Source organism: Dermacentor albipictus, chromosome 1 (assembly GCF_038994185.2).
Source record: "Dermacentor albipictus isolate Rhodes 1998 colony chromosome 1, USDA_Dalb.pri_finalv2, whole genome shotgun sequence".
Classification (NCBI taxonomy): Eukaryota; Metazoa; Arthropoda; class Arachnida; order Ixodida; family Ixodidae; genus Dermacentor; species Dermacentor albipictus.
This window is the reverse complement of record NC_091821.1, coordinates 144,595,093-144,623,083: the sequence shown is the minus strand read 5'-3', so window position 1 is coordinate 144,623,083 and position 27,991 is coordinate 144,595,093. Positions and strand designations below refer to the sequence as shown.

Sequence of the window (27,991 nt, the reverse complement as noted above, 5' to 3'; positions counted from 1 at the left end):
GCGCAAGCCCAACTTTATACCGGGACCGAGATACTGCAACAATTCTATTACGGGGGGAGTTTCCTTCTAGCACTTTGTCAGTGATCCGAGCGGCGCTCCACATACGTTGTCAGGTTAGGCCACTCGTGAGCGGTAGATGACACTTTCACATAATTGTAGCACGTGTGTATGTGTGTGTGCGCGCGTATTGACACTAGCAAAATGGTGAATATAGCGAACCGATATTTCAACGAAAACAAAACAAGAAATGAATCAATACGATTGTGAAGAGATTAATTGGGAGCGGTGCTTGGTAAGCAACCATGACCACAGCAGCCTTCGATGAAGCAGATTATTAGTCTTCCGGCTGGTTAAACACCCTGATGTAGCAGCGTTTCGCGTGCAAGTAATGGCTGCACCCTGCTAACGCTGCTGCGACCTGGAAAAAAGGGGGGGAAACATAACTTGTGAGATTTTTGCGTTTGTCTCCTTATAACTAACTGGTAATAAGTGGTACATGCATACGGAACTCACCTAGGCATTTAAAAAGAATGTATTCGTGGCACATAAAACGCTTGTTAAAGTGGGCCCCTCACAAATAATCGTCGTATATTTTGGTTACAGACTGAAGGAGCTTTCTACCAAAGAAAGTTTTCAGCACTATTTCAGAGAGGAGGTCACCGAAGCAAAGCAAAACAAATTTTGCGAAGCGATAGTGAGGGTGGCGAGCTACCCTCGCTTCATCAAACTCCCTCTCCCATTAAATTGACCAGATTCCGCAAGCGGCATTCCTCCCTTTACTCTCTCATACATCGGAGCGGGAGCTCACGTGACGTGTATATCACGAGCACCGCATTTTTTTTTTCTTTCTCTCTTAGTCCGAATCAGGGCCCCCGCAGAAATACTGCAGCCTCATTCTCAATATACGAAGGTGTACGATACAATATTCAGAAAGACTACAGGCGCAGATTAAAAGTTTACCAAAGGAAAGTCTAAGCGCTAATATGGAGTTTTAGATTTTGCGTACCCCAAAGCTAGGGGACACAAACCAACGGGCTAACAGAAGAACGCGAAAAGGTACACAAAAGAACCCTAAAGCTAATTTTGCGTAGGGAAAATCTAAAACTCTGTAATGACTTAGGAAAGTCATTGGTTTAGAGTTGTGCTTTCGTTACCTTTTAATCCGAGCGTGTGTACAATTCTCAACCTCGTGGGTCTAGCATATGGGGGCTTGTCTATCCATATTTACAGCTAGGAAGCCCGTATGAAGGCGAATGTTTTTTAGGAAATTCAAAGTTTAAGTGCTTTCTTTTTTCTTCTCTTCCCAAAGGTCTCATCAAAGAATTTGTGGTTGATCGTTTTTGGCGCCATTTCCTTTTAGCAGCCTCTATCCTGTTCATTCGCCCATGTAACAAAATGCCCGTCCACGATGTGGAACTATACTTGGTTTAAGTACGAACCGCGGCGAGCTTGCCGTAAGTGTCGTCGCCGGACTTCCAGATGGTGTAAAACGCTGAGATGAAGTAGAAAGCGACAGCGACGAGTTGAAACAGGAAGAACTGCGAAGGAAACCGCAAGAGAAAAGAGGAATTAAAGCTCTTCCACGATTTTCTGCCTGCCAGTTGGTATGTGTTTGTGTACCCGTTCTGATCGCTAACGATCCGGCGGCGCAGATTATGGGCTGGTATAATGTTACGATTCTATTCACAATTCTTCCTTCTTGCGCTCAGTCAGTTGCCCAAGCGGCGCTCCATATACGATAGGCAGGGCGTGAGTAATGAATGATAAGAACGGAATAGAATCGAGCGATACGAATCGTTACATTGTACAGGCCGTGCAACTGTTTTTAAGGGAGCGGAGACGTCAGAACTTTAGGTTCATTTTTTTTTCTTGGCATGACATAGACGTCAGTGCCAATCACATAGAAAATACACTTGGTTCATAAGCAATGAGCTTGTAGTAGGTATCAGGCAATTCCTTCTTCGGTTTCTAGAAGCAAATCATCCAACGGAACATCACGAACGCTGAACAGCTTGTCTATACGAAAGTGGTTGTAGGTCTGCCGCCGATTACGTAAGTATAGTTTCACGTATATGTCAACTGGGTACTTTCAGTCCTTGTTGCCTGATATGTAATGAACTTTGCTAGCGCGATTCAAGAAATGTGATTGGAGTGCGCAGAATCGAAGGTCGGGTGTGCTTGATCTGAATTTACTCAAGCGCGATGGAGAGTGCTGCATTGTGAAAATTTTGATGTCTCTGTCTTTCTATATACGTTGGCCCAGCTAACTTTAGTCAAGCTGTTCAACAAAAACAAAAAAAAAGCATGGTCCAATATACGATCTTAAGGCACACTGCGTGCGGTCGTCGGACATCTAACGACCAAACACCGTAGGTCTTACAATTGTATGTTCCACCATGCTTTTTTAAAATATTTTTGCGTTGAACAGCTTGGCTAACTTTAGCTGGTACACACGGTATAAATCTGGAATAATTGCAATGCGTTTACGCTAGCTTCAGCCGGCGCACAAAGGTAATTCAAAAATATATTCCAAAAGGACTCCTTCTTGGGCAAGTTGGTACTTAGATTTCCTAGGTATAATTTATTGTGGCGCGAAATGCATTGCGTGGAAAGGGACCGAAAAAAGAAGACAGTGAAGCGCCAAACTACGAACTGTTCAACTGTTTAAAACAGTGGGTAGTTTTTTTTTAAGAACTATGTAAATCTATCAACTGTTTTATAAACAGTTGGTAGAGTTTGGCGCTTCACTGACTTTTTTTTCCCTCTTATCAAGAAATGTATTTCGCGCCACAATCAAGTATACCTAGTAATTAAAAAAAGGCTGGAAATGGCGTCGAAATAAGTGGCGCGAAATACAGCTGTCAAGTCGTACTCGACCGATATATATCAGAGGGCATTTTTCGGGGAATATGTATATAAATATATATTAAAACAGATCAAGAATCTGCTGCGAAGGGCAGCAGCTGTGTGAACGTGAGCTTACGTAGAGCGAGAGCGGCAAATATGTGTCCGTAAAGGGTGCCGACAGGGAGCCCAGCAGCAGCACCAGCGACGTGTAGCTCATGCAGAAGGACGTCACGAGAAGTGTCCGGTGGGCCAGGCCCAGCGTGGGAGAGAACATCAGCAGCACCAATGCGGTGAAGCCAAACAACTGCACGCACAGCGGAAGTTCGAAATGGGACCGTGGACACGGGTGTAACGCTGAGAGCGCTTCGCTGCCATGGCAGCTGATGGCGACCGAGCAGCCGTACTCCACACAAGGGCCGACCACACCAGTCATAAATGTAATGGTGTCGCAGCTCAACTAAAAGTTCAACTAAACTCAACCTGCGTTCACGGCACCGCGAACGCGCGCGGGCCGGCCGTCGTGCGCCTGTAGCCGTCCGAGTGACCTTCACTATAATCGAACGCACCGTTTACGGAGACCTTGACAGGCACTGCGAGGGCATTGCCGACAGGCTGCAAAGTGGTGACAGCCCGACCCTTTCAAGACAGTGCAGAGGGAACGCCGACAGATGCGCGAGAGCGCTTATATATCTGGCTGCCCGAGTGTTATCGCGTCGTTATATAGCGGCCTTTAATGCGTATTTCCTTGTGACGATTTAAACCCGTGTGAAATTCGAGTCATTTGGTACGTGACAGCGAGCGTTCGGCGAGCCTGTCGGGGATGGACACGGCGTGGACAACACGGCTGGGCTGAAACGAGAGCGGCCCGCCACTTTCACTTGGCGCAAGGACAATAAAGAAAGCCACGATCTAACTGCCACCAAATAATTGTTCACCAAAAAGATTGTTCAGTTACAAGGCGCAAACGCAGATACAGTACCTGAAAGGCTAGCTTATTTGCTTGTTATGGTGAATAGGTTCAGGATGAGGGTCGTGAGGTGCGGTTATTTAGTTCGTTTCTGCTCTATGAACTGCAGCATGAGACTGCAAATCATATATACGTGACGTAGTCATCTATATACGTGACTTGGCCTTGTCAGGTCGAAATTGACGACGCGGAGGCGTGTCCGGTTATCAGCAATGGTTACGACGGAGTGGGGCACAGTGATATTGCCCATCAAAAGGACATCAGGAACAGGTGGGACGACATAATTTTCATCGGATACAGGAAAAAGTGACAGCAAATCGATGAAAGTCAAGGCTTTAGGCGGCAGGCGGACTGAGGCGGTCGTACTAAAGTTGTTGTGAAGTTGGGCACCAATATGCGGGAGAAGAGGAAGTTCGAGGCAAAGGGTACCGGCAGAATAGTCGATCAGAGCCGAATGCGCCGTAAGAAAGTCGAGTCCGAGGATTAGGTCATGGGGACAATTGGTCAGCACTGTAAACAGAACCGAAACGTGGCAGCCGGCGATGCTTATACGGGCAGTACACATTTCCGTGACGGCTACCGTGGTGTCATCGGTGACGCATACAGCTCGTATAATAGCGGACGTGAGAACCTTCTTACGTCGACGACGTAGGTTAGCACTCATTACGGACACCTGGGCTCCAGTATGAATGAACGCCGTCCAAGGGACACCGTCGACGTGATCATCAAGTAAGTTCTGGTTCGTTGGGAGCGTCAGTGAAGAATTTCGGAACGATGAAAACAATGCAGCGACACCCCCAGGAACTGCATGGTATAGTTTTCTGTCCGGAAGGGTCCATAATTGGTCGGCGACGAATAGCGGCGTGGCTGGGGCGACGGAGACCGACGGCGCTGAGGTGACGAGTGTCAACAACAGGAACGTCAGAGGTAGGAGACATACGGCGAGGCGAGTAGCGGCGAGGATCGGCATATGGACGAGTAGAGGAGGAAGACTAGCTCCAGTACGGGGACGTCAAGGAGGTGCGACAGTGGCGAACTACATGGCCAATTCGGTGGCAATGGGAACAGATTGGCTTGTCATGTGGAGTTCTTCACTCAGTAAGGTTGCGAAATCTGGGAGGATACAGGTCGCCGCTAGGCATAACGGTCGGCACCGGTCTGGCGTCAGGTCGGGAGACAGAGCAGGCAGCAGGAAAACAGAAGTTGGCAAATTCTTGCCACACAACTGCCTGAATGAGGTCAGAGGGTGTGGTCAAGTGGGCGTGGAACGGACGGGCTGGACTTGCAGCCTTGAGCTCGTAGCGAACGATACGCGCCACACTCTCGTTGAATGGGGGGTGCAGAGCTAAAGTCGACGCAGGATGACGTCGCAGCCATGTTAGGAGACGGGAGAACTGCGCAATGTCGCGGCGGCTTTTGGCCAGCTCGAAACGGCGGCATTCCTTGACAATCACGTCGATGGTGGAAACATTGGAGTAGATCAACAAGTTGAATGCGTCGTCCGCGATCCCTTTGAGCACGTGGCCTATTTCGTCAACCTCGGTCATTTTCTGGTCGACTTTGGGACAAAGAGAAAGCACGCCTTGTATGTACGAGACGTACGAGACATACGATTCAGTGGAAGACTGCACTCTGACAGCAAGTTCTTTTCTTGGAGCCAGTTGGCAACCGGTCGGGTTTCCAAAGTGGTCGCGGAGTTGCCTTGAAGGCATCCTAGCTATAGACAGCTCGTCTTGGTGAGTCCGGAACCGAAGCCGCGGTATTCCGCCCCAAGTATAGAATATTACGTTTGCGAGCATTATGGTAGGGTCCCAGCGGTTGTTCTGGCTAACACGCTCATACATGCTGAGCCAGTCCTCAACGTCAACATTATCTTATCCGAAGAATATAACAGGGTCGCGGGGATTGGTAACCGCAACGTACGTTGTTATCGGAGCCGCAAGTGTAGATGCAGACGAAGTGTCGTTACCAGGAGCCATGGTGGAAAGCTGCACGGTGCGGCCGCTGCGGAGCTCCGTGGCGAGGACGGGGAACGCCAACCTCCACCAAAATGTTGCGCGAACGTGCGGTGAAGCACTGAAGACTATTGACAATATATATTTACGAAAACCACTGCAGCGCCGGCCAGTTCAGCCGACAGCTCGACACCCAGGTTCAGTTCTTCGTCGGGACGCCCGCGCGCATTGTTCAAAAGCAACGCAATATGCATGTAGCAATATACTCGCCTGTTGTCGTTCATAATTTAGCGTGCCTCGTACGTAACATTTCCTTTTAGGCTTCCGATACCAATGCTGTACTGGGCGCGAGGGCCACCACTGGAAGTGTCCGCGCTGTAATCGTTCTTGTGTGGAAAGTTGGACCACGTGACATCGCTTCGGCGCGCGCGGCGATATCATACCGCGATTTAGGAGGCGTAATTTAAAAAAATTATGGGGTTTTACGTGCCAAAACCACTTTCTGATTATGAGGCACGCCGTAGTGGAGGACTCCGGAAGTTTTGACCACCTGGGGTTCTTTAACCTGCACCTAAATCTAAGTACACGGGTGTTTTCGCATTTCGCCCCCATTGAAATGCGGCCGCCATGGCCGGGATTCGATACCGCGACCTCGTGCTCAGCAGCCGAACACATAGCCACTGAGCAACCACGGCGGGTAAGGCGTAATTTATTTTTGATTGTTCATAGACGGTTGCTCCTTGTCGTTGAATATTACTGACTGCTGTATTAGAACAGAAAAAAGTTTTTTGGGGTCTTGATGCTTTCTGATACACTGATCGCGGAATATATGCAGCCAAATTAAGGCCGGGATTTGTTATTGTTTTGGTCGGATTGGTGGTTTAGAATGCAGCGACAAGACCTGGTCTTTGTAAAAGAAAACTGGTCAGATATGTTTCGGCAGCCTGAGTGGGTTAAAGATCCATCCTCGAAGTTTTGTTATCAGCATAATTAACTTCGCAAAGATTGTAAGCGTTCAAGAGGCGACCGGGTTACATTTGGTGAAAAAGATAAAAAAAGTGTTTTTGACTAGTTTTGTCATCCACAGCGAAAAAAAAAAGCACCTTTGATTACCCATTGCGACGTAGGTTGAAATTATTCACGTGGCAACGTTCACGTGCACTTTACCAAATTATTAGCCCAAGACGTTTCGACGGCCTGCTACTTGGCTTCCGCCGCTACTTCGTGCGCCTACAAAAAGTGGAGAGAGAAGAGAAATTCGCCGCGCTTCGTATGCACGCTGCTGTTCAGGAGTCCTCACTATACGTGGCCTTCACATAGTACTGTCACTACGCAAATCAGTTGCTAGGCGGGTTCTTCTTTTACGTACGAAAGTGTAATTAAGTCTCTCCCTACTTCGTATGCTACAGTCAAGCTGCCGTCGCCGCGGCAGCTTGCGCAACAGTAATCTTTACCGGGAAGCGTATGCGAAACGAGCTACGTGCTTCGCATTGTTATCATGACCGCCTTATCATCAGTTATGCGGTTCGGATGCTTGTTTTTGAGTTTGTTCTTTATTGAAACGTATGCTGTTCTGTATGTTGTATGCATGATTCCAAAGAATGTACGCACTGTTCGCTTCACTTGCTGAGTGCTTGTAGCTTCTGCCTTACGGGGGTATGAGTCATTTCATTTGGGAGCATGAGCCACTGATGCTGATAGTTCTCTGTCGACTTTACGCCACGAAGAAATCCCGGGATCCTAGCCATAGACAACTTCGCTGTAAAACGAAGCACGCGACGGTCCTGAAGCAGCCGCTCCGGCACGTGATCCAATTTTACACGTCATTCAGGCGCTGGCGTGGCATGTCGTGCCACGGTATGTCCTCGCGCCCAATATACAAGCATGAACAGAAATGGGCACAAAGTGGCCGCGAACTTCCCTTATACGCGTAATAACAATTGTTTCCCATCACTTTCCGAACGTTTCGATCTAGCGATACACATATCGGCGCCTAAACGCAGACATTATTATTATTGTTGTTGTTCGGAGTGTGGGAGCCCTTATCGTTTCGAACAGCAATGCTCAGGTCTATAGCTCAAAACACTTTCGCAGGGAAGAGCCAAAGTAAACGTGATTCATGGGTGCGCAAAACGTGCCGCGCGGCAAAGCAACGAGAGGTGGCGGGCGCACAGTCAACGAGTATATACGACTCTACCAGAAGAAGACGCTTCAGAAGCTGCAGTAATGCCAGACCTGGCAGGTATTAAGCAAACTTCCACCTCTTTGCTGACCTTGCATGGAAAGGTAGACTCTCTGCTCCTACTGAAAGCTGAATTCACAAATTTGAGCATGGCAATGAAAGACCTAGTAGAAAAAGTATCTGCTATGTCTAAACATTAACTTTTATGTCTAAACATGAAAGCACAGCTTTCAGCCAGTCACGACTTGGAAACAGCGCGCGAAACACAAATCACTAACCTGAAAACGCATCTGGAAACACAGGCGCAACAGCTTCAGCAGCTGCAACCGGATCTAAATGTGAACGAACAGTATCGCGGAAAAGTGAAAAAGAGAAAAGTGAAAGTGGACTGTCTGTAGAACACAAGGAAAACCTAAAAGAAGTCTTATCAAACATATCTAGTAAACTGCAGAGCTATCGGAGTTCTGTAGCGCTGATATAGAGGCGGTGCATTGCTTGCCAAACAGACATAAGACGAACCCGACGGTAACGTTTTTCTTTCGTGACCGTGCAAGGGATGCGTGGTTTGATGCGTGAGATAGAGAGTAAAACATCTTTATTTATAATATTTGAATGGCGAGAGCAGTGTGGGAGGAACCCTCAGTCAAAGGTCCCTAAGATAATTCCGGCGATGTTTTGAGCCCGTTGTATCACAGCTCGGAGGACCTCGGGAGGTCCGTCGCGGAGGGCATCGTCCCACAGCTCTTTGTTGCGTAGGGGCTAAAGGAGATTGGCAAGGGAGGAAAGAGGTTTGCAGTGCACTCAATCATGACGTGGAAGATTGTGGGCGAGCTGCCACAGCCAGGGCAACGATCTGCATAACAGTGTGGGTAGAATTTATTGAGAGAGACAAGATTTGGAAAAGTTGCGGTTTGTAACTGGCGCAATGCCACTGCTTCCTCCCGCGAGAAGGACGGCGGTGGTGCGGCGTGGGTACGACGAATGCGTGTATAATGACGGAGTATGTCTTTGTAACGGAGCAAGGGATCCCCCCACTCTGAACTAGTCGCCTCACCACGCCGAGTCGCCCGGAGGGAAATTTCTCGGGCAACCGCATGTGCGCGTTCGTTACCCGGTAGCGAGGTATGACCAGTGGTCCAGAGTAAGTGGATGCAGGGAGGTGTGGTTGGTGTATTTTGCGGGATCTGTTTGAGAATTTGGTGCGCCGCTCTCGGGATGCCATGTCCTGATAGTTCCTATCAGGACATGGCCGACATGCCTGTTGCGAGTCCGTCAATATATACACTTCCTCAGGAACACGGATGGCGTATCGAATTGCAAGAGCAACACCGAGAATTTCTCCGTAAGCGGCATTTGTTCCACGCATTGCAGCAGAGTCTCTCAGGGATTCGGTGCCATCCAAAACTACCGAGGTATAGCCCTCTTGAGTGCGTGATGTGTCCGTGTATAAAGTATGTGTTAGGAAAGCTAAGACGCTTGCACCAAAACGGACAGACAGAGACTTTTCACTTCAATGTGAAAAGAAATAAAACATCATTCATTCATTCATTCATTCATTCATTCATTCATTCATTCATTCATTCATTCATTCATTCATCAATAATAATCTGACAAGGTTGAACCGAATTCTGTTCAGGTGAGCTATAACCGCAGCAAAAGAGCTACAAATTTGCATGCGTAGAGGGCATAAAAATTATCGTGAAGAAAGACGAAAATGCACCCCCTGATCTGAGTTAAGAATCTAGCCGATATTCTTAAAATTTCGTAAGCAAATACGGCAGCGAATTTTACATCGAAGCTGTATAAGGCTAGCCAATTCGTTCATCCGTCCGTCTGTCGCTTGTACGCCGAAAACTTCTCCGGCGCAACCCCGTGCACATGCGCGAAAAAAAGAAAAGAGAAAGAGAGGCGCCCGATTGGCTGCGCCAGTAGCAGCGTCGTTCCTCCCCGTCGCAGCCGAGCGCGCGCCCAGCAGTTTATCTCCGGATCCGACACTGGTAGACGACACGTCATACGTACTCCTGAGGAGCAGGCAGCTTTCGATCAGCAACACCACGAGCACAACCGGGAACAAGCTCGCCTACGCCATGCCGATGCTGCAGCCCGGGCACAAGAACAGGCTCGTGCAGGCGAGCGCAAGCAGCAATTGCGTACATAGGATTCGGCAGACCACCAAGCCGTTGTTTAATGAACCGTCCTGATTAACCCAGTGATAAACACCGGGGCCGCACGTTTCAGCTTCGCTGGTTAACCATCTGTACGGAGTGCTTGGGCAGTGATTGTTCCTCTCTCTCAAATTTCAGTGAGCTTAAAGGCTCATTTGTTGCCAGCCGTGAACACGATTTCACAGTAGTTTGTATTAATATCAAAAACCTACAAAAATATTGGGAGGAATTTAGGGAGGTAGCTGAATCAGTCGCAGATCTAGTGGATGCATCTATAACAGTGGAAACAAATGCACCGGAGGATTGCACTAATATGTATAAATTAAAGCTTACAATGCCCATTTTATGTAAAGACAGAAAAGACGAGGAGGTGGCTTAGCGTTGTTTGTTAGGACAAGATATGACACTGTGGTCACAGACATTTGTTTAAACGAAGCCGAAAACCCGCAAGTAAAAATCATGCTTACTAACAGATAATTATTGCTGCTAGCTATTTATCATCGTCCTAATAATAGTGTCGCACGATTCTTGCGTCAACTTGAAGAAATTTTAGAAGGCCAAATAGCAACGGATCAGTTTTGCTTGGTGGGTGACCTAAACATCAATACATTGAACACTGGTTCAACTTTAGTATCGGCTTTTCCATTTTACCAACATACGACTTACAAGTGACTATGAATCAACCTAGGAGAGAAGGACCTCTTACGAAACAGACTGGTATTCTCCTAGACCACGTAGCAATAAAAGCACCGAATTATTCATTAGCGGCTTGTGTCATTAGCCAAACGATAGCGGATCACTATTTTGTGCCTTGGCGCCTTAGTGCACATTCGCCCCTTCCCGGAAATGACAAATCAGAAGAAAAAGATTATAGTAATCAACTGGAAGTGCAGATTTTTAATAGGAAAACGTTTGATCATTTGATTGTACAGTTTGACTGTGCACAAATTATTGGGGATTCGAATTATACTATTAATTTTATGAAAAATTTTGTAAGCATCTAGAAAACTTTGAGCTTTCTAGTATCTACACAATATCAAAAAAACAAAAGTGACCGCTGGTTTACGGCCGACATAATATTTCCTACAGAGACTGGTTGTGGAAAAGGAGCAGGCGGGCGCCGAAAAATCAAGACTTGAAAAGGGAATATAAGATTGCGAGTAATAGGGTCGTTGCTCTCTTGAGGTCAGAAAAACGGCGGTATTTCTTAGACAGATTTAATCAAGCACACAAAGATTCAGCAAGAACTTCGGCTTTAATGAATAATCTCCGAGGCAATAGTGTCCCACCTATGAATTTCTCGGAATCTTTTTCAGAGAAGCCAGATATAGTGGTAGATAAGTTCAGTCAATTTTTCACACGTTTTTCTAATACTACACAGTCTCAGAGACACACTTTCTCGCTCAAGCTGTTCAAGCATCTGTTTTTTTGCCCACGTTGTCGAAGGAAGACCTGAGGAGAATAATTTTCATTTTTCGGCCTAGTAAACAACCAGGTATGGATGAGTTGGCTATTGCCACAATAAGAAGAAATTTTGACACATTAGCAGATATACTGCTTTTTATAATAAATGGCTTCATAAGCACCGCATCAATTCCGGAGATATTAAAAACAGGAATGGTTAAGCCGCTGTATAAAGTAGGGTAAAAATACGATGTTGAAAATTAGACATATCTGTATTTTGCTTATACTCTCCCAAATACTGGAAAGGTTTCTATTTGTATCACTTCCTTCTTAAAGAAATTTTCAGTCCTAACACCAAGACAGTTTGGATTTATTGCTGAGCGAAGTACTATGACATTGTCAGGAGTGTATACCGATGAATTATATTTTTCTGCAAATAACCTATATAGTCGTGCTTTGTTTTTGGATTTAGCAAAAGCGTTTGAAACTGTAAATCATCACATTTTATTTAAAAGCTGTTTCGCTTGGGTTTCAGGGGGCCCTTTTTTATCTTCTTTATAATTATTTGCATGGGAGGTCACAGGTAGTTATGGGTAGTAAAGAAATTGTTAGCAATAGGGAATATATTGTTACGGGGACGTTGCAAGTCTAGAAAAACTATATTTACAATGTATATACAGGGTGAGTCAGAATAGTTAAGATGGCTGACCACCAACAACACGCAGCAGCCAGCGGCTCCGATCTTCTTCTTCCTCTCTCTTCTTTCATCCTTCCGTAACAGGACTCCCGGATGGCGAAGCGCCGTCTCGGCGTGTGGCAGGCAAAGAATTGCGAGCGAAGTATGGCTTCTGCCGCGAAACGTGCACGACGTCGACAGGCCTCTTTCTTGAGGATGCATCAAAGTGTAGCGGCGAAATCTCGTAATTTACGTCGTTAACTTGGCGTAGGACTTCATAAGGCCCTGTGTAGCGAGAGAGAAGCTTCTGGGAGAGGCCAACCCGACAATATGGTGACCAGAGGAGCACCCAAGCACCTGGTGCGAACTGAACATCGCGATGGCAGCGGTTGTAACGCTCTTTTTGTATATGCTGCGAGACTAATAAACGAGATCGGGCGACTTGACGTGCCATGTGAGCGCGATCGATGACTTCACGAGCGTACTCAGTTGCAACACGTGGCACAGAAGGGAGGATGGTGTCAAACGGCAGTGTGGGGTCGCGACCATACAAGAGATAAAAGGGTGAATATCCTGCGGTCTAATGTCGGGACGAGTTATACGCGAACGTCACGTAACCCAGCTGGCGTCCCAGTCGCGGTGATCGTCGATGACGTACATATCAACAGCATATCTGTGATTGTTCGGCTGAGACGTACTGTAAGGCCGTTCGTTTGAGGGTGGTATGCGGTGGAAAGCTTGTGCTCAGTGGCACAAGAGCGGAGGTGGTCGTCGACAATTCGAGATAAGAACGAGCGGCCGCGGTCTGTGAGTAACTGTCGAGGTGCACCGTGGTGGAGAATGACGTCGTGGAGGAGAAAATCGGCGACGTCAGTTGCGCAACTAGTCGGCAACGCCCTTGTTATCGCGTAGCGTGTCGCGTAATCAGTAGCGACGGCGATCCACTTGTTCCCTCTAGTCGTTGACGGAAAAGGGCCAAGCAGATCAAGGCCTACGCAAAAGAACGGTTCAGAGGGAACTTCAATGGGATGGAGTCGTCCGACAGGTGCCAGGGGAGGTTTCTTCCGGCGCTGACACAATTCGCAACTTGCGACATAACGGCGCACAGAGCGGTGCATCGTGAAGCTGTTCAAGCACGACGGGTCGCAGATGACGAGGAAGGACAAGCAGCAACTCAGGGCCGTCAGGGTTGATATTGCGGCGGTAGAGGATGCCGTCATGCAGCACGAACATGCGGTACGTGCCGTCGGTGCTGCCAGATTGCACTCCGACGATGATGGACTGTAAGGATGCGTCGCGTTGTTCAGCACGCATGTCGATCATGTCAGTCGTGACCATCACGCAGGTCACCGGATCATGCGCAACAGGATCGGGAGGATCCACGGGGTGACCCGAGAGGCAGTCAGTGTCCATGTGGATACGTTCAGTCTTATAATGGACAATAAATAAAAATTCCTGGAGCCGCAAAGCCCAGTGACCAAGCCATTCAGTCGGGTCCCGTAGGGAAGACACCAGCACAGTGCGTGGTGCTCTGTGACGACCGAAAACGTGCGACCGTACAAATATGGCTGGAACTTGGCGACAGCCCAAACTAAAGCCAAGCACTCCCGCTCGGTGATGAAGTAATTTCTCTCGGCAGCTGACAGCAGGCGGCTGGCGTAAGCTATAACACACTCGGTACCATTCTGGTGTTGGGCGAGAACAGCGCCGATGCCATAGCCGCTTGCGTCAGTTTGGACTTCGGTCGGTGCAGACGGATCAAAGTGGGCAAGTATGAGAGGGGTGGTCAGAAACCCGATGAGAGCGGCGAACGCTGTAGGGGTTGAGGGACGGACTTCGGGATGAAGACAAAACTTGGGAGGGTTTATTCTACATTATTTACAGGGAGGTGACAGAAAAGTAACATTTGTACAGTCATTACGGGCCGGCAGCAACTCGGACGCTGCGGCCCGCGGCAAGAAGTTCGAGAGAGGTGAATCAGGGAATCAGGGAATGTCCTGGTCTCTCTGGAAGGCTTCTTATAAATCCTTCGAGCACTGTAAGTCACGTCATGTTCGACCAATGGGAGAGTCCGCTCAGATGACGCCACTTTCAGCCAATGGTAGGCGCCCGTGCGATGGTGTCATACCCGGCGAAGAGAGTCGGCGCCTGGTCCTCCTCTCTTGATCACTTGAGCCCGGTGCTGCGGCCCCTCAGCGGTAGCAATTGTCTTCTTCAAAGGCGATGAAGAAGTACGCTTGGGCCTTCCCGGCACGTCTGGCTGTCACGGCGCCGTCTTGGTTTGCACCCACTTTACTTCCAACAATGCCGTGCTATCCCCTCGCTTTCTGGAAGAGTCAAGCAGAGAATAGCTACCGGCGGCTTACAAACTTGTTGGCTCGTGAACTTGTTTGCACTTGTCTGGTGCTCCTCTGGAATGTGCTTTCCTGCTTCTGCATTCCTCAATTAGCTGTGCTGCGTTTCGAAGTGGTTTGGGGAACTCGAAGTAATCGCAGGAAACAGCTCCATATCTAACAGCTCGTCCTCGCCCCGGTTGTTCTGAATGGCCGGTGAACTCAATTCGCTGGCCATGAGGAACGCTGAAAGAAGCTGCAGGGTACTGGGGTCGAGCCTCGTTTGACAACCCTCGGGATCCTGGGCCCTGGAGAACATACGTCAAACAAACCAAACAACACAGCGCTGCACCACGCGTAAGCGCAGGCTCTTCACCCCTGACTCGCCAGGCTATTACTGAGTCAAAATCAACCCTGATCTTTTAGTTCCCCAATTTTGACAAAACAGTTGTAACCACCGTTCCAAACAGCCATCCATTTCTCCTCGAATGCCGACAAGACCAGAGTACTATTATGCGAAGCATATTACGAGAGCTCAACCCAGCTCCTCAGGCGCGGCGGTGTCGCCATGAAATCACGTGACACCGTGACGTCACGACAGAGGAGAAGTGGCTTTGGCTCAACTCTTGCAAGACGGGCTGGGTGGGAATCGAACCAGGGTCTCCGGAGTGTGGGACGGAGACGCTACCACTGAGCCACGAGTACGATGCTTCAAAGCGGTACAAAAGCGCCTCTAGTGAATGCGGTGTTGCCTTAGAAACGAGCTGTTTCTAAGGCGTGCGTCTCTTGCTCAGGCGCACATTTCGTTGCCGCGCCGAACGCTGCTTTGCTCGACGCTCACCGCGTCCAATGCGGGGCGCGTAGTCGCTGCCCTGTAGCCCATTGTCTTACACCCCTTGGCGGGTCGACGGGAACGCTGTCGCGTTCCACTCTTGAAGGCGAAGCAGTAATGCATGAGTTGTTTCTTCGTCTAGCCGAACCAAATATAGCCAAGCAAGAGCAGTTCACCAGGCTAAACAGTGGTTCAACAACTAAAATAAAGGCTAGTATGCTTCGCATCCTGGGCTTAACCTTACCTAAGCCACAGCCATTTTTTGTTGTTGCAAAAGAAAAGGGTCGTTGACGATGCAAACAACAAATGAAAACAGCCGAACATAACTTAAGTGGCCTAACTACACGAACAGCATGTTTCCAATCTATCGCAGTGGAGTACTTATCGCACGTAATGGTGCCACTGAACAATCTGGTCAACCTCACAAGTACGTAATCACAAGCGCGCTAGCCTTGTGGTCACTATTCAGAACGCATACTTGTGTCATAGGCAAACTCTTCATTACGCTTACTCACGTTTCTTCCTTTAGTCCCTCTAGGACACGTGACTTAAACGAACAATTAAACTCGCGGGACTTACACACTCCGCAGAACTCTTAAAATGATGCGTCTTCTACTAACTCTTTCCACGCACGTTCACTAAAGAAGTCAGAATACGGCTGCCCTCCACACACACTAGCAACCCAGTCATAAAGTCTGCTTCCTTCCGTCCACACAGGACACGCGCTAATGGAACTAAGAACGCTCCTCAGTGCAAATCATGCACTCACTGAAAACCTACGCGCTTAACCTTAGAAAATTCAACACTTAAAAAGAAAGAAGGTTAAATAACACACACGCGCGTCACGATAGGCCTCTCAACAATAACCTTGACCCTCAGGTTACTCACACACACAAAAAAAGTCTATCTACTTATTAATGAGCATCTCGCGAGACTACATGTTTACAAAAAACCGCGTCTTTCAAAGGTCGAGCCTCTCTACCAAAACACAAACAGAGCTCATACCTTACACATTGAAAGAAACTCTAGTCTCAAATCGCGAAATTTTCCGATGCTCAAAAATAAAACAAAATAACACGTTTTACTTCTACGGAAGCTCTCTTGGCCTCCCTTTCCAAACGCTTATGTCTGACTCATTTTTGAGTCGTACCCGAGGTGGGCGTGGTCTCAAAGCTACTCGGGCTGCCGAGAGACAACAAAAGGGCTGATTCACTATCAGCTCCCCCAAGACGTTACGGTCTCCTTCCAATTTGCGTCCTCGCGCCCCGCTTTCCTCACAAACTCGATTGACCGCGTCGCTACTCCCCACCTGGTCTCGTCCTGCCACCTTGCGTTTCTTCGAACTGCACGCTGAGCTATGAAAAGAACTACGGAACGACGAGGAGATTAACTGCCCCGTGCCCTTTGTCCGCGTCCGTGCAGAACATTCTTCGCGGTCCCCCTTTGACCGGTGGCTCGCTCGTTTTGGATGCGTCAACATCGTCCGTGACGACCGCACCTTTTCCCTCGCGCCCTGCACTTTTGGGGTTCTCGCCATCTTTGGCGGCACTACATTAATTACCGTCTTTCGGTCTTTACCGCGCTTCTTTTTACGGCGCTTTCTCTTTGCACTCGCTTTCCTGTCGCCTTCTCGTGCCTCGTGCTGGCCGGTACACATTTCGTCGGCCCGGATCGGTCTCTTACCCGCACAGTCTGTGTGATTTACATTTAAATCAACACTCTCTCTGCCTCGACTGGCGGACAGCTCAACCGACTCTGGCACAATGCAGCAGGCTTTACTCGAGTTAGACAACTCGCACTCTTGCGAACTGCCCTCTGCTACATTGCCCAGCTCACGCTGTGCATCGGCACACAGCCCGTCGGTATCGATCGCTGTCTCACGCGCACAGTCCGAATGATTAATAACTGAACCATCCCTATCTAGGCTATCTAGACTGGCGGAGAGCCGCACCGATCCCTGAACAATGCAGTTGTATTCTCTTGAGCTACGCAGCTCGCAATCCTGAGAATTACCCTCAACCGCACCGCTCAGCTCGCACTTCACTTCTGCACGCACATCTGGCTCTACATGGGTGCTCGCGTCTGTCGCGTCAACAGTACCCTTTTCTTCGCTAGCAACCTCGCTAACATTACCAGCGACGCACACGCTCGGAAACTGTGCCAATTTGTTCGCAGCTGGCCTAGCTGTCTCTACAGTCATCTGTTGGCACAGCACCTCGTCGCTCTCACTACGGCCTTTAACGGCCTCTGTTGCCACTAAGGCATCGTTAGCAGCTAGCCTTTTCCCTTCACTTATGAATCGGCAGCTAATCTCACAGGCACTACTCTTCTCGTCGGCTTTTGGCGAAAGTCCGCTAGACACTTCCTCATTCTTTCCCTCTGTACTTCCTACAGAATTCTCAGACAGCCGTTGTCTCTGTGCCAATAACTGATCACAATACTGTATCTCTTTGATCAGTGCTGCCTTCTCTCTCTCATATTTTTGCTCACGCTCATGCTTACGTTCCTGATACTTACGTTCGCGTCCATTCTCACGTTCGTGACGCTCACACCTAAGAGTAAGTTCTTGAAGCTCATGCTTCCGTTCATTCTCGCGTTCTTCCCGCTTACTCTCACTGTAAAGTTCACGACGCTCTCGCACACGTACACGACGCTCCCGCTCCCGTGGCTCCTGTATCACCTCCCAAGCAAGCTCAATGCTTTTGCCATCATTGCCACTATCGTTAATCGCCTTTATGATAGCTGGCGTTTCCATCCGTTCGTCCGCCTCAACTCCCAAATCGTCGCACACCAACAAGTCTAACCTCGTCAACCTTCTAAGATCCATGGCAGCTGCCCCGACAGGTGGTTAAAACTGTTTTCCTTAATTAATTTGTGCAAACACACAATGCAACAAACTCCCGATTCCCAGAACTATCAAAATGAACACACAACATTTGAGTCTGGCGAATCATAAGGAAAAAACCACGCGCTCACTTACGGTTGCAGCACCCTGCCATCCGGTTCATTCGTCCGCTGTTCCCGGTTCCTCCGGACTCCCTGGGTCGAAGGCTCGCTCCTTCTTCGCTACTCCCAGTTTCTTCGGACCTCTTTCGACGAAGGCTCTCTCTTCGTTCCACCCGGTTCCTTAGGATCTCTCTCGACGAAGGTTTATCCGTAGCGCTGCCACCAGCTGATGCATTCGGAGGCGATCCTACCGCTGCCAACCAGATGTAGGGGTTGAGGGACGGACTTCGGGATGAAGACAAAACTTGGGAGGGTTTATTCTACATTATTTACAGGGAGGTGACAGAAAAGTAACATTTGTACAGTCATTACGGGCCGGCAGCAACTCGGACGCTGCGGCCCGCGGCAAGAAGTTCGAGAGGGGTGAATCAGGGAATCAGGGAATGTCCTGGTCTCTCTGGAAGGCTTCTTATAAACCCTTCGAGCACTGTAAGTCACGTCATGTTCGACCAATGGGAGAGTCCGCTCAGATGACGCCACTTTCAGCCAATGGTAGGCGCCCGTGCGATGGTGTCATACCCGGCGAAGAGAGTCGGCGCCTGGTCCTCCTCTCTTGATCACTTGAGCCCGGTGCTGCGGCCCCTCAGCGGTAGCAATTGTCTTCTTCAAAGGCGATGAAGAGGTACGCTTGGGCCTTCCCGGCACGTCTAGCTGTCACGGCGCCGTCTTGGTTTGCACCCACTTTACTTCCAACAATGCCGTGCTATCCCCTCGCTTTCTGGAAGAGTCAAGCAGAGAATAGCTACCGGCGGCTTACAAACTTGTTGGCTCGTGAACTTGTTTGCACTTGTCTGGTGCTCCTCTGGAATGTGCTTTCCTGCTTCTGCATTCCTCAATTAGCTGTGCTGCGTTTCGAAGTGGTTTGGGGAACTCGAAGTAATCGCAGGAAACAGCTCCATATCTAACAACGCGTAAGCCTGCTCCGGGCCCCATGAGATTGGCGTGTTCTTCTTTAGAAGATCTGTCAAAGGCCCAGCAACGTGGGCGAAGTTTCTAACGAAACGGCGAAAGTAAGAACACAGGCCGACGAAGCAGCGCAAGTCAGAGGCAGAACGTGGCACAGGGAAACTGCGTACGGCGCGAACTTTTTCCAGATCCAGTTAGACATCGGATGCGTCAACGAGGTGTCCCAACACGGTAATCTGACAGCGCCCGAATTGACACTTTGTGGAGTTCAGTTGGAGGCCGACTTTTCGGAAGGCCGCAAGAATTGCAGCGAGTCGGGTAACGTGGCTGCCGAACGTGGGAGAAAAAACAATAACGTCGTCAAGATAACAAAGACAGGTGGTCCATTTGTAGCCTCGCAGAAGAGAGTCCATCATACGTTCAAATGTCGCTGCAGGAGCATTGCATAGGCCAAAGGGCATGACTTTGAATTGATATAAGCCATCCGGTGTGATGAAGGCCGTCTTCTCGCGGTCCATTTCATCAACTGAAATCTGCCAGTAGACGGATCGAAGATCGATGAACGAGAAGTATTTAGCTCCATGCAAGCAGTCCAAGGCGTCATCAATGCGTGGTAGTGGGTAGACGTTTTTTCGCGTGATCATGTTTAAGTGGCGATAATCGACGCAAAAACGCCACGTACCATCTTTCTTTTTCACAAAGATGACAGGCGAAGTCCAAGGGCTGGCACATGGCTCGATGACCCCTTTGCGGAGCATTTTGTCCACTTATGATTGGATGACTCCACGTTCACTATGCGATACACGATAGGGACGCTGACGAATAGGATTCGTGTCTCCAGTGTTTATGCGGTTGTGAACAACAGATGTTTGGCCTAAAGGCCTGTCACCGAAATCAAAGATGTCACTGTGCGATTCAAGTAGGAGTCGTATGTCCGTGACTTGAGGGCACAGGCTGAAATTAATAAAAGGTAAAACGACGTCGTTATTTGTGACCATGACCAACGTATGTGGAACAGCAACGTTCCGGTTCAAAAGCACGTCGATGATGGGCTGAAGCACATATTCATCGTCAGGAACCTGTGGCTGGGCGGTCAAAGTGACGTAAGTAACTGCCTCGGGTGACATACGCACATCTTGAAGCGAGCGCAAGCGCGGTGGGGCGGTACTCGGAGCATCGGCGAGTTGAGGCAGTTCTAAGTGAAGAACGCTGGCCACGCAGTCGATGAGAGCAGAATGAGTGGATAAAAAGTCCAATCCAAGGATAACGTCGTGAGGGCAGTTGTCGATCACAGCAAAGAGAACAGAAGTAGGGCGGCCGGCTATACATAAACGCGCAGTACACATTCCAAGAACAACCAGCACGCCACCGTCGGCCACACGAAGCACTCGGGCAGCTGCTTGGGTGAGGACTTTCTTCAAACGCCTACGTATAGGCTAGCACTCATCACAGATACGTGGGCTCTATAGTGTCGACGAGTGCTTGCACAGGTGCGCCGTCTATTTTGACGTCGATTACACTTCTCCCTGTGGGCACAGACAGAGGATTTGCTGCAGTAGTCGGCAATGCGGCACCACCTGCGAGGGCTGCATTTCCTAGTTTTCCGAAAGGGTGCGGCCTAAAGCCACAGGGGACGAAAGGTGACGTTGCTGCGGCGAACGGGAAGATGGGCGATGTGTTTGCGGTGAACGAGACTGGTGTCCGCGCGGCGATGGTGAGCCGCTGTATCACGTGTTCCGAGCAGAGTTGGCGGCGCTGTTAGACTCGGTGGTGGGCGAAACATTGCGGGTATTTCCATCAAAACGGCTCAGGCTGGTCGGCGTGCGAGGCGTTGAGGGCCACGAGTTGCGACAGTATCGGGCGACATGACCCATGCGGCGACAGGTGGTGTGCCCCGAGGATCTGTGTTTTCACCTCTGTTATTCAATTTATTTATGAAAGACTTTCCCACGATAATCGAAAAGCTACGGTGTATCAATATGCAGATGATACGGTCCTCCTCACTCGCCATATACGTTATGAGGAAGCTATTAACACTCTACAGAATGCAGTTCATAAGGTCATGCAATGGTTTCACGAAAATTGTGTATTTATCAATGCTAAAAAAAGCAACCTCATGTGCTTTCGAATTAATAATAATAATAATAATAATAATAATAAATAATATATAATTATATAATATAATAATATTAATATAATAATTATATTATAATATAATATATAATAATAATAATAATAATAATAATAATAATAATAATAATAATAATAATAATAATAATATAATTATAATAATTAATGTGTTTAAATGTAAGCATTCTTCAGACCGCTCTTACTTTGTTAGCGATCTATCGGCCTCCTGCAAACAGCGTTAGTCGCCTTATAATAGAATTAGAGACTGTTTTGAAGCGTTTCAGTTATGAGGAGGTGTTTTGCCTCACCGGTGATTTAAATATTGACGTATTATGCCCAGGCAAAGCTCAAGTGTCAGACTATTTATCTGCCCTTTCTGCTTTTGGCCTCGAAAGCATGGTCACCACCTTCACACGTGAAGAAATTGTGAATGGCCGAATAACGCATTCTTGTTTAGACCACATCGCCGTACGGGCGCCTAATCAGATCTGCATTCATGCGTGATTACGCAACGCTTAGCAGACCACTATTTCACTGTCTGTCGTTTCAGCTTGAGGCGTCTTTTTAACACACCTCAACGTTGGAAAGTAAATAGCTCAGATAGGCGGACGCGCGTTATCTTTGTTGATCAACGCAAATTGGATGAAATGATTGGCAGGTTCGACTGGTCTTCACTGATTGTTTCCGGAGTGCCAGTGTTTATTTATGAACAATTCAGTTCGAAAATACGCAGCTTTCAAGAAGCCTGCACTCGAATTGTTCTAACTAAACAGAGAAGAAATCATAACTGGCTTACCGTGGATATAATGAATGCAATCGCCTACCGAGACTTGCTGTGGAAACGGCTTAAACGAACTCCTAACAATGCTGAGCTTCGCGCTAGCTACAGAAGCGCAAGGAATAAAGTCGTCGCCCTTATACGATGCGCAAAACGCCGCTACTTTCAACATCAGTTTCAATTATCTGTTCGAAATCCGGCAAAGACGTGGTCACTGATAAACCACCTACGCGGGAAAGACACTAATAATTCAAAGCTAGCTGACACTTTCCCATGTGATCTTGCACAGACAGCCGCAATCTTCAATCAACATTTCGCGCGCGTTTCGGGAGCAACTTCAATGGTGCCAGCTGGCCGCTCTGGAAAAGAAAAAATCATATCGGCTTCCGCGTTCTTACCAACGATAACATTCGACACACTCGCAAGAATAGTTGCTGGGTTTAGGCGACATAAGCCAGCTGGTATAGACGGTATAGCGGCATCTTTGCTCCAACGAAACTTCAACGCACTATCGCGTATTCTTCTTGTCATACTTAATGGATTCCTAGAGACGGCTACAATGCCGGCGGAATTAAAAACGGCTATTGTATCTCCATTATTTAAAGGAGGAAAGAAAGGTATTGTGGACAGTTACCGACCTATTTCGATCTTGCCTATCATGTCACAAATAGAAAAATTTCTCTTAGAAACTATGACGTCATTTCTAGATAAGTTTTCAGTTATATCGAGTCGTCAGTTCGGCTTTGTCGCGGGACGGGGCACCATTGCTCTGCTCGAGGAATTTTCAGATGAATTGAACACAGCTTTAGAACAAAACATATTTGCATGCGCATTGTTTCTCGATACTTCTAAAGCCTTTGATACTGTGAACCACGAACTCCTGCTTGAAAAACTATACCTGCTCGGCTTCAGGGGGCCATTTTACCAGTTCCTAAAAAACTATTTGTCCGGCCGCTCGCAGGTGATATCTTTAGACAACGAGTTATTCATCAATAACAAACTACACTTGAAAGCTGGAGTGCCTCAGGGCTCTATATTGTCTCCTCTTCTCTTTAACATATTTATAAATGACTTTTCTTCAGCTGTTTCGAAGTGTATGATATTTCAGTATGCAGATGAGACTGTCCTTTTAACTAAACATATCTGTTACTCAAAAGCAATTGCATTACTTCAAGAGAGTGTGTACGACGCAGTGACCTGGTTTGCTAACAACTGTTTGTCAATAAACAAAGAAAAACAAAACTGTTATGTTTTAGAAATCCACTTAAAGCAACGGTTACAAATTTACCCTTGTTTCTACACTGTCGTACTTGCCAATCGTGTCAGTGTGCCCCTGTAGAATATGTTAACTCCATTAAATACCTTGGCGTTTTCTTTGACAGTGACCTCTCATGGAATGATCACATGACGTATCTTTGCGGCAGGCTCAGAAGTGTTTCCTCGCTGCTTTTTAATATTAAATCCATTGTTCCGATGCCTGTAAAAATCACTATCATGCACGCCTTAGCATACAGTGTGTTACGTTATGGCATTACATTGTTCGGGTTTTGCTCATCTCGATGGCTCTGTCGAATTGACAGAATTCTAAAAAATATGTTGAAGTCCATTGCTTATAACTCTTCCTCGGCCGACAATGTGAACTTATTTATACATCTGGGTCCTCCGTCATTTAAAACTTTGTTCACTCAAGCGGTTGTGGTAAGACATTTTTGGAACCCTGATTTCAAACAAGAATATGTTGCTCCCCGTGCACTGCGGAAAACATTGCGTTTTGTAGTACCGCACTGCAACACAAGATTTGGTAAGGCTAGTAGGTATGCTTATGTCCCAAGAATATTCAATGACCTTCCTGATCATATATTTACTGCAACTTCGAAACGAAACTTGAAAAAAATGTTGAAGGCACTGTAAGATATGTATAATACATTTCTCTTTTCTTGTTTCTTGTATTTCTTTTGTCACTGATTTCAGCTGATTTTCTGTTTCATTTTGTGTGATGAACTTCACGAGCTTGTCATTTCTGTACATGTTGCCATTTTGACTTTGTTTGCCGACATGCCGGGCCAAGTCACGCAAGCCACTTCGTTGGCTTTGACGGGCCTGCCTTCTGATGTACGATTATTGTAAGATGGCAATAATAATAATAATAATAATAATAATAATAATAATAATAATAATAATAATAATAATAATAATAATAATAATAATAATAATAATAATAATAATAATAATAATAATAATAATAATAATAATAATAATAATAATAATAATTATTATTATTATTATTATTATTATTATTATTATTATTATTAACGTTGAACTTGCCTTACGTTTTTGTTGTATGTAAACTGTCCTTTTCATAATTGTCCTTTGATTTTTCATGCGTTCGTTCGCGCGTATCATGCCCAGTTCTCGCTTTTTGTACTTTCCCTTTTTCTCTTGTATTTTTTTTTTTGCTGTATGCTTGCGTCATCACTCAGACGTTCAGGCTTTTCTAGGACACATTAAATAAAGTATTGATTGATTGATTGATTGATTGATTGATTGATTGATTGATATCATTCCACTTACATAGCTTATGTCCATGGCGCAGCCTAACAGTTACTTGTCCAGATACATAGTGAAAAACCACAAACCGTAGTGGGAAGAACACTGCGCTGTTCGCCTTTAAGTGCGACGAGACATTATCACATGGTAGGTACGCTGTCTTAAAAAACACTAGTGACGATTATGGCCAATTTGGGCGACTTCATAACCCATGTGTGCTGCGCGTATTTAACATCGTTGAAGGGCGTTTTCCATGTGCATTTAATTGCGATTTGCTCTCTATCTTTCTTTTCTAATGTAAAGTTTCTACCAGCCTTCGACGAAGCCACTTATTTCTAGTAGCGTTATAGGCTCACACAAACTCTACAAATATGTACATAGAACTCCAGGTTGATTGCGTCGGAGCGCGGCAAAAGTCTTCGTCGAAACACTCACCGTTTCAGCGACGTTGATCATTCCGACAACGGTAGTTACAAACCAAGGGTTGAAGCCTATGTAGTCTGATTGTTCAGCAGCCCAAAGTACAACATCCGGTGGTATAATCGGAGGCCCTTCATCTTTCTTCACTTGTTGTTGCTGCTGTTGTTGCGGCTATATATAAAGATATCAGCATGAAATAAGTATACGAAATCGTTGGACGCTTAATCATTCATAACATCAACAAAGCTAGATTAAACTGTACACGTGGGCGCTAACTGTGGGCGCTAACCTCGTGAAGGCGTGTAGCCTGCAACCTGAAACTTGCGCTCACCAAACGCTGGATTATTAGCCCCAGGATGATAAGACCCGCATGTAGTTTTACGCTGTTTTGATACGTAGATATGTTTTTAGTCCTTCTTTACTGCCCATCAGACTGTTCTTGAAATAAATGTGCTACCCTTTTTAATATCCTTCGCGACCGCCTTTACCCACTTGAAGTAACCTTCGAAATGCCTGCTGACAGAGTCATGAAATTCTTTGCTATCAAGTGTTTTCCGGGGCGGTCGCAAATGCTGTTCGCATCAACATAGGGCTAACAAGCTTCTTCTATCATTTTACTGATCACATTCTAAACTTGTAAAAATGGTGGTACGAAAAGTTTGCTTCGGTAACACATTCAAAAAAGCCATAGACATACCAGCGTTTGGTGAACGCAAGTTTCAGGTTTTACCCACGTCACGCAGCAAAAGGCTTGCTGAAACATGTACAACAGAGGGAGGACGTATCATCAACTGCAGGAGGCGCCAACATCGGCGAGACTGCTGTTGTCCACTGTAATACACCGCTTTTCGTAAAGAAAATAGCATAGCGTGTAAATATCTATGTATTTTCTGAGCCTAATCAGCATTGTGGCCTTTGGAGGAAAACAAAACCCAGGAAGAGCCGCAAAAGTAAAATATGAAATAAATATGCGCAAGTTTGTTCAATTCAATGCTTGTGTAATTTACCGCATCCCATTAAGTTGCGGAAGAAGCGACATACGCCGAACAGGCAGGTGTGTGAATGATAAGACTACGTGAGCGCAGTAATAAGGTGAAAAAAAAAAGCGACACCAGATGGTTTCGCCAACCATTTTTGACCCTTGATACTGACACGTACTCTGTGACGCGCTAGGCTGAAGTTATACAGTGTGGTTTCAGGAAATGAAGGTGTCTGCGGGTTCATGTGTTCTTAATGTGCACTCGTCTTGTTTGCGCTACTCTGGTATGTACCAAGAAGCCGGCATTGCGACACTAGTAGGCTAACTGCCATTTACAGTGCTTGCAAACAAGTATCACTGTGTCCTGACTAGTCTAACCATGTGCGGTCAGTATACAGTTATCTACCAGAGGCAGACAAAGGTACTCCGCTCGTACGCCGACCAAAGTGCGCAGTGTTCGGATAAAGACATATGTATATATATATATAAATATGTCTCTTACCTTCGCACGCCGGGTGGTTGAAGCCCTTTTCCGTGGAGATACGACGGCAGTCGACCTGTGCCGGGCCATCGTTCTTCTTCTTCTTTACCTTCGTATATTGGCGCTTACTGTAGTGAGATGAGAACCTTGGAACAGCTTGTTGAACAACGGCTGTTTTCGAAAGCCAACTCATCAAATACCACGCGAACGAAACGGTAGTCAGTGCCGCGTCACTGCGTTGGAAGTCGCCAGAGTTCTCTCCATTTTCATTCAGCGAAGTGAATCAGTGGATCTGCATTTAGCCTTTCCTCCCGGAGATCGTATGTCTAAATGAAGAATAAATAAAGAAAAGCATGGCGTTGTGCTGCTTAGCGCGGCACCATGGGCTCAATTCTGCACGGAAAGCAAACACGCCCGCTTACGAAACATCTGTGCAGATTAGTCAATACAAGCCGCACGAAAATAATCTGAAGCCCTCTGTTACAGCGTTCCTGTAAGCATTGGCACGTTAAACGCAATCGGTGTTCTTTCATTTCCCCTGATGAATTCACGAATAAGTCAAAGTGATGAGTTGGTCATGTTGGTAGTGCATATTACGAAAAATGCGCAGCAGGCAGAACAGGAAAACACATGCACAGTGTGTCCGTTGTCTGTTCAGAAGCGCCACGAAGCGTTCCCAATGGTCACATTTATTTATTTATTTATTTATTTATTTATTTATTTATTTATTTACACATACTGAAGCCCCTGCTGGGGCTATAGCAGGAGTGGATAATACAATACATGAAAGAAATACAATAGGCAACAAAGAAAGTTTAGGCGCAGTGTTGAGGGAGTACAGACAAGAATTCATTTAATGGGAGAGAACGGTTGGTTCCTGGTAGCGAATTCCAGGCTTCAATTGTTTTAGGGAAAAAGCTATACTTAAAAGTATTAGCGCGTGCAAAAAATGGTGTAATGTTAAGCGCGTGATGTCTCCTACTAGAAGAGATTTTTGCAAAGGTGATATATTCATTACTGGAGAGGCGACAAGATGAGTGAATAATGCCATGAAAAAATTTTAAGGAATGAACGTGTCGCTGTTCGGCGAGAGATGTCAGGTTGAGTGAAGACATGACTGACGATGGTGAGAACTGGTGGTCATAACGTCGGTAGACAAATCTGATCGCTTTCCTTTGTATGGCCTCAACTCTGTCTATTTCGTACTGCTTGTAGGGATTCCAAACGATACTACCATACTCAAGTATAGGGCGAACAATAGTTTTATATAACAGTAATTTAGTGTCGCGCGGAGAATTGGACAGAGTACGACGTAAATAACCGAGTTTTTGTAGAGCTTTAGTCGTAATGGAATCAATGTGCTTTGACCAGGACAGGTTAGTG

The 27,991-nt window shown here is 46.9% G+C and overlaps 1 protein-coding gene across 1 annotated transcript; it reads right to left on the bottom strand.

Annotated features, from left to right (window-relative positions):
- Window positions 1-256: 256 nt before the first annotated feature.
- LOC135900074 (uncharacterized) lies at window positions 257-26,701 on the bottom strand. The gene is made up of 5 exons (XM_065429522.1): window positions 26,630-26,701; window positions 25,164-25,319; window positions 2,984-3,151; window positions 1,440-1,538; window positions 257-418 (listed from the first exon to the last, which is right to left on the bottom strand). The coding sequence occupies exons 1-5, from the start codon at window positions 26,696-26,698 to the stop codon at window positions 335-337; spliced, it is 576 nt and encodes a 191-aa protein (XP_065285594.1). The 5' UTR covers window positions 26,699-26,701; the 3' UTR covers window positions 257-334.
- Between the last annotated feature and the right edge of the window lie 1,290 nt (window positions 26,702-27,991).

Coding starts and splice junctions, on each gene's coding strand:
- LOC135900074 (XM_065429522.1), bottom strand. CDS start 26,698: ATGGCCCGGCACAGGTCGACTGCCGTCGTATCTCCACGGAAAAGGGCT. Junction 3,152..25,163: donor TGATCAACGTCGCTGAAACG/GTGAGTGTTTCG, acceptor CTGTGCGTGCAG/TTGTTTGGCTTCACCGCATT. Junction 419..1,439: donor CTTACGGCAAGCTCGCCGCG/GTTCGTACTTAA, acceptor CCTTTTTTCCAG/GTCGCAGCAGCGTTAGCAGG.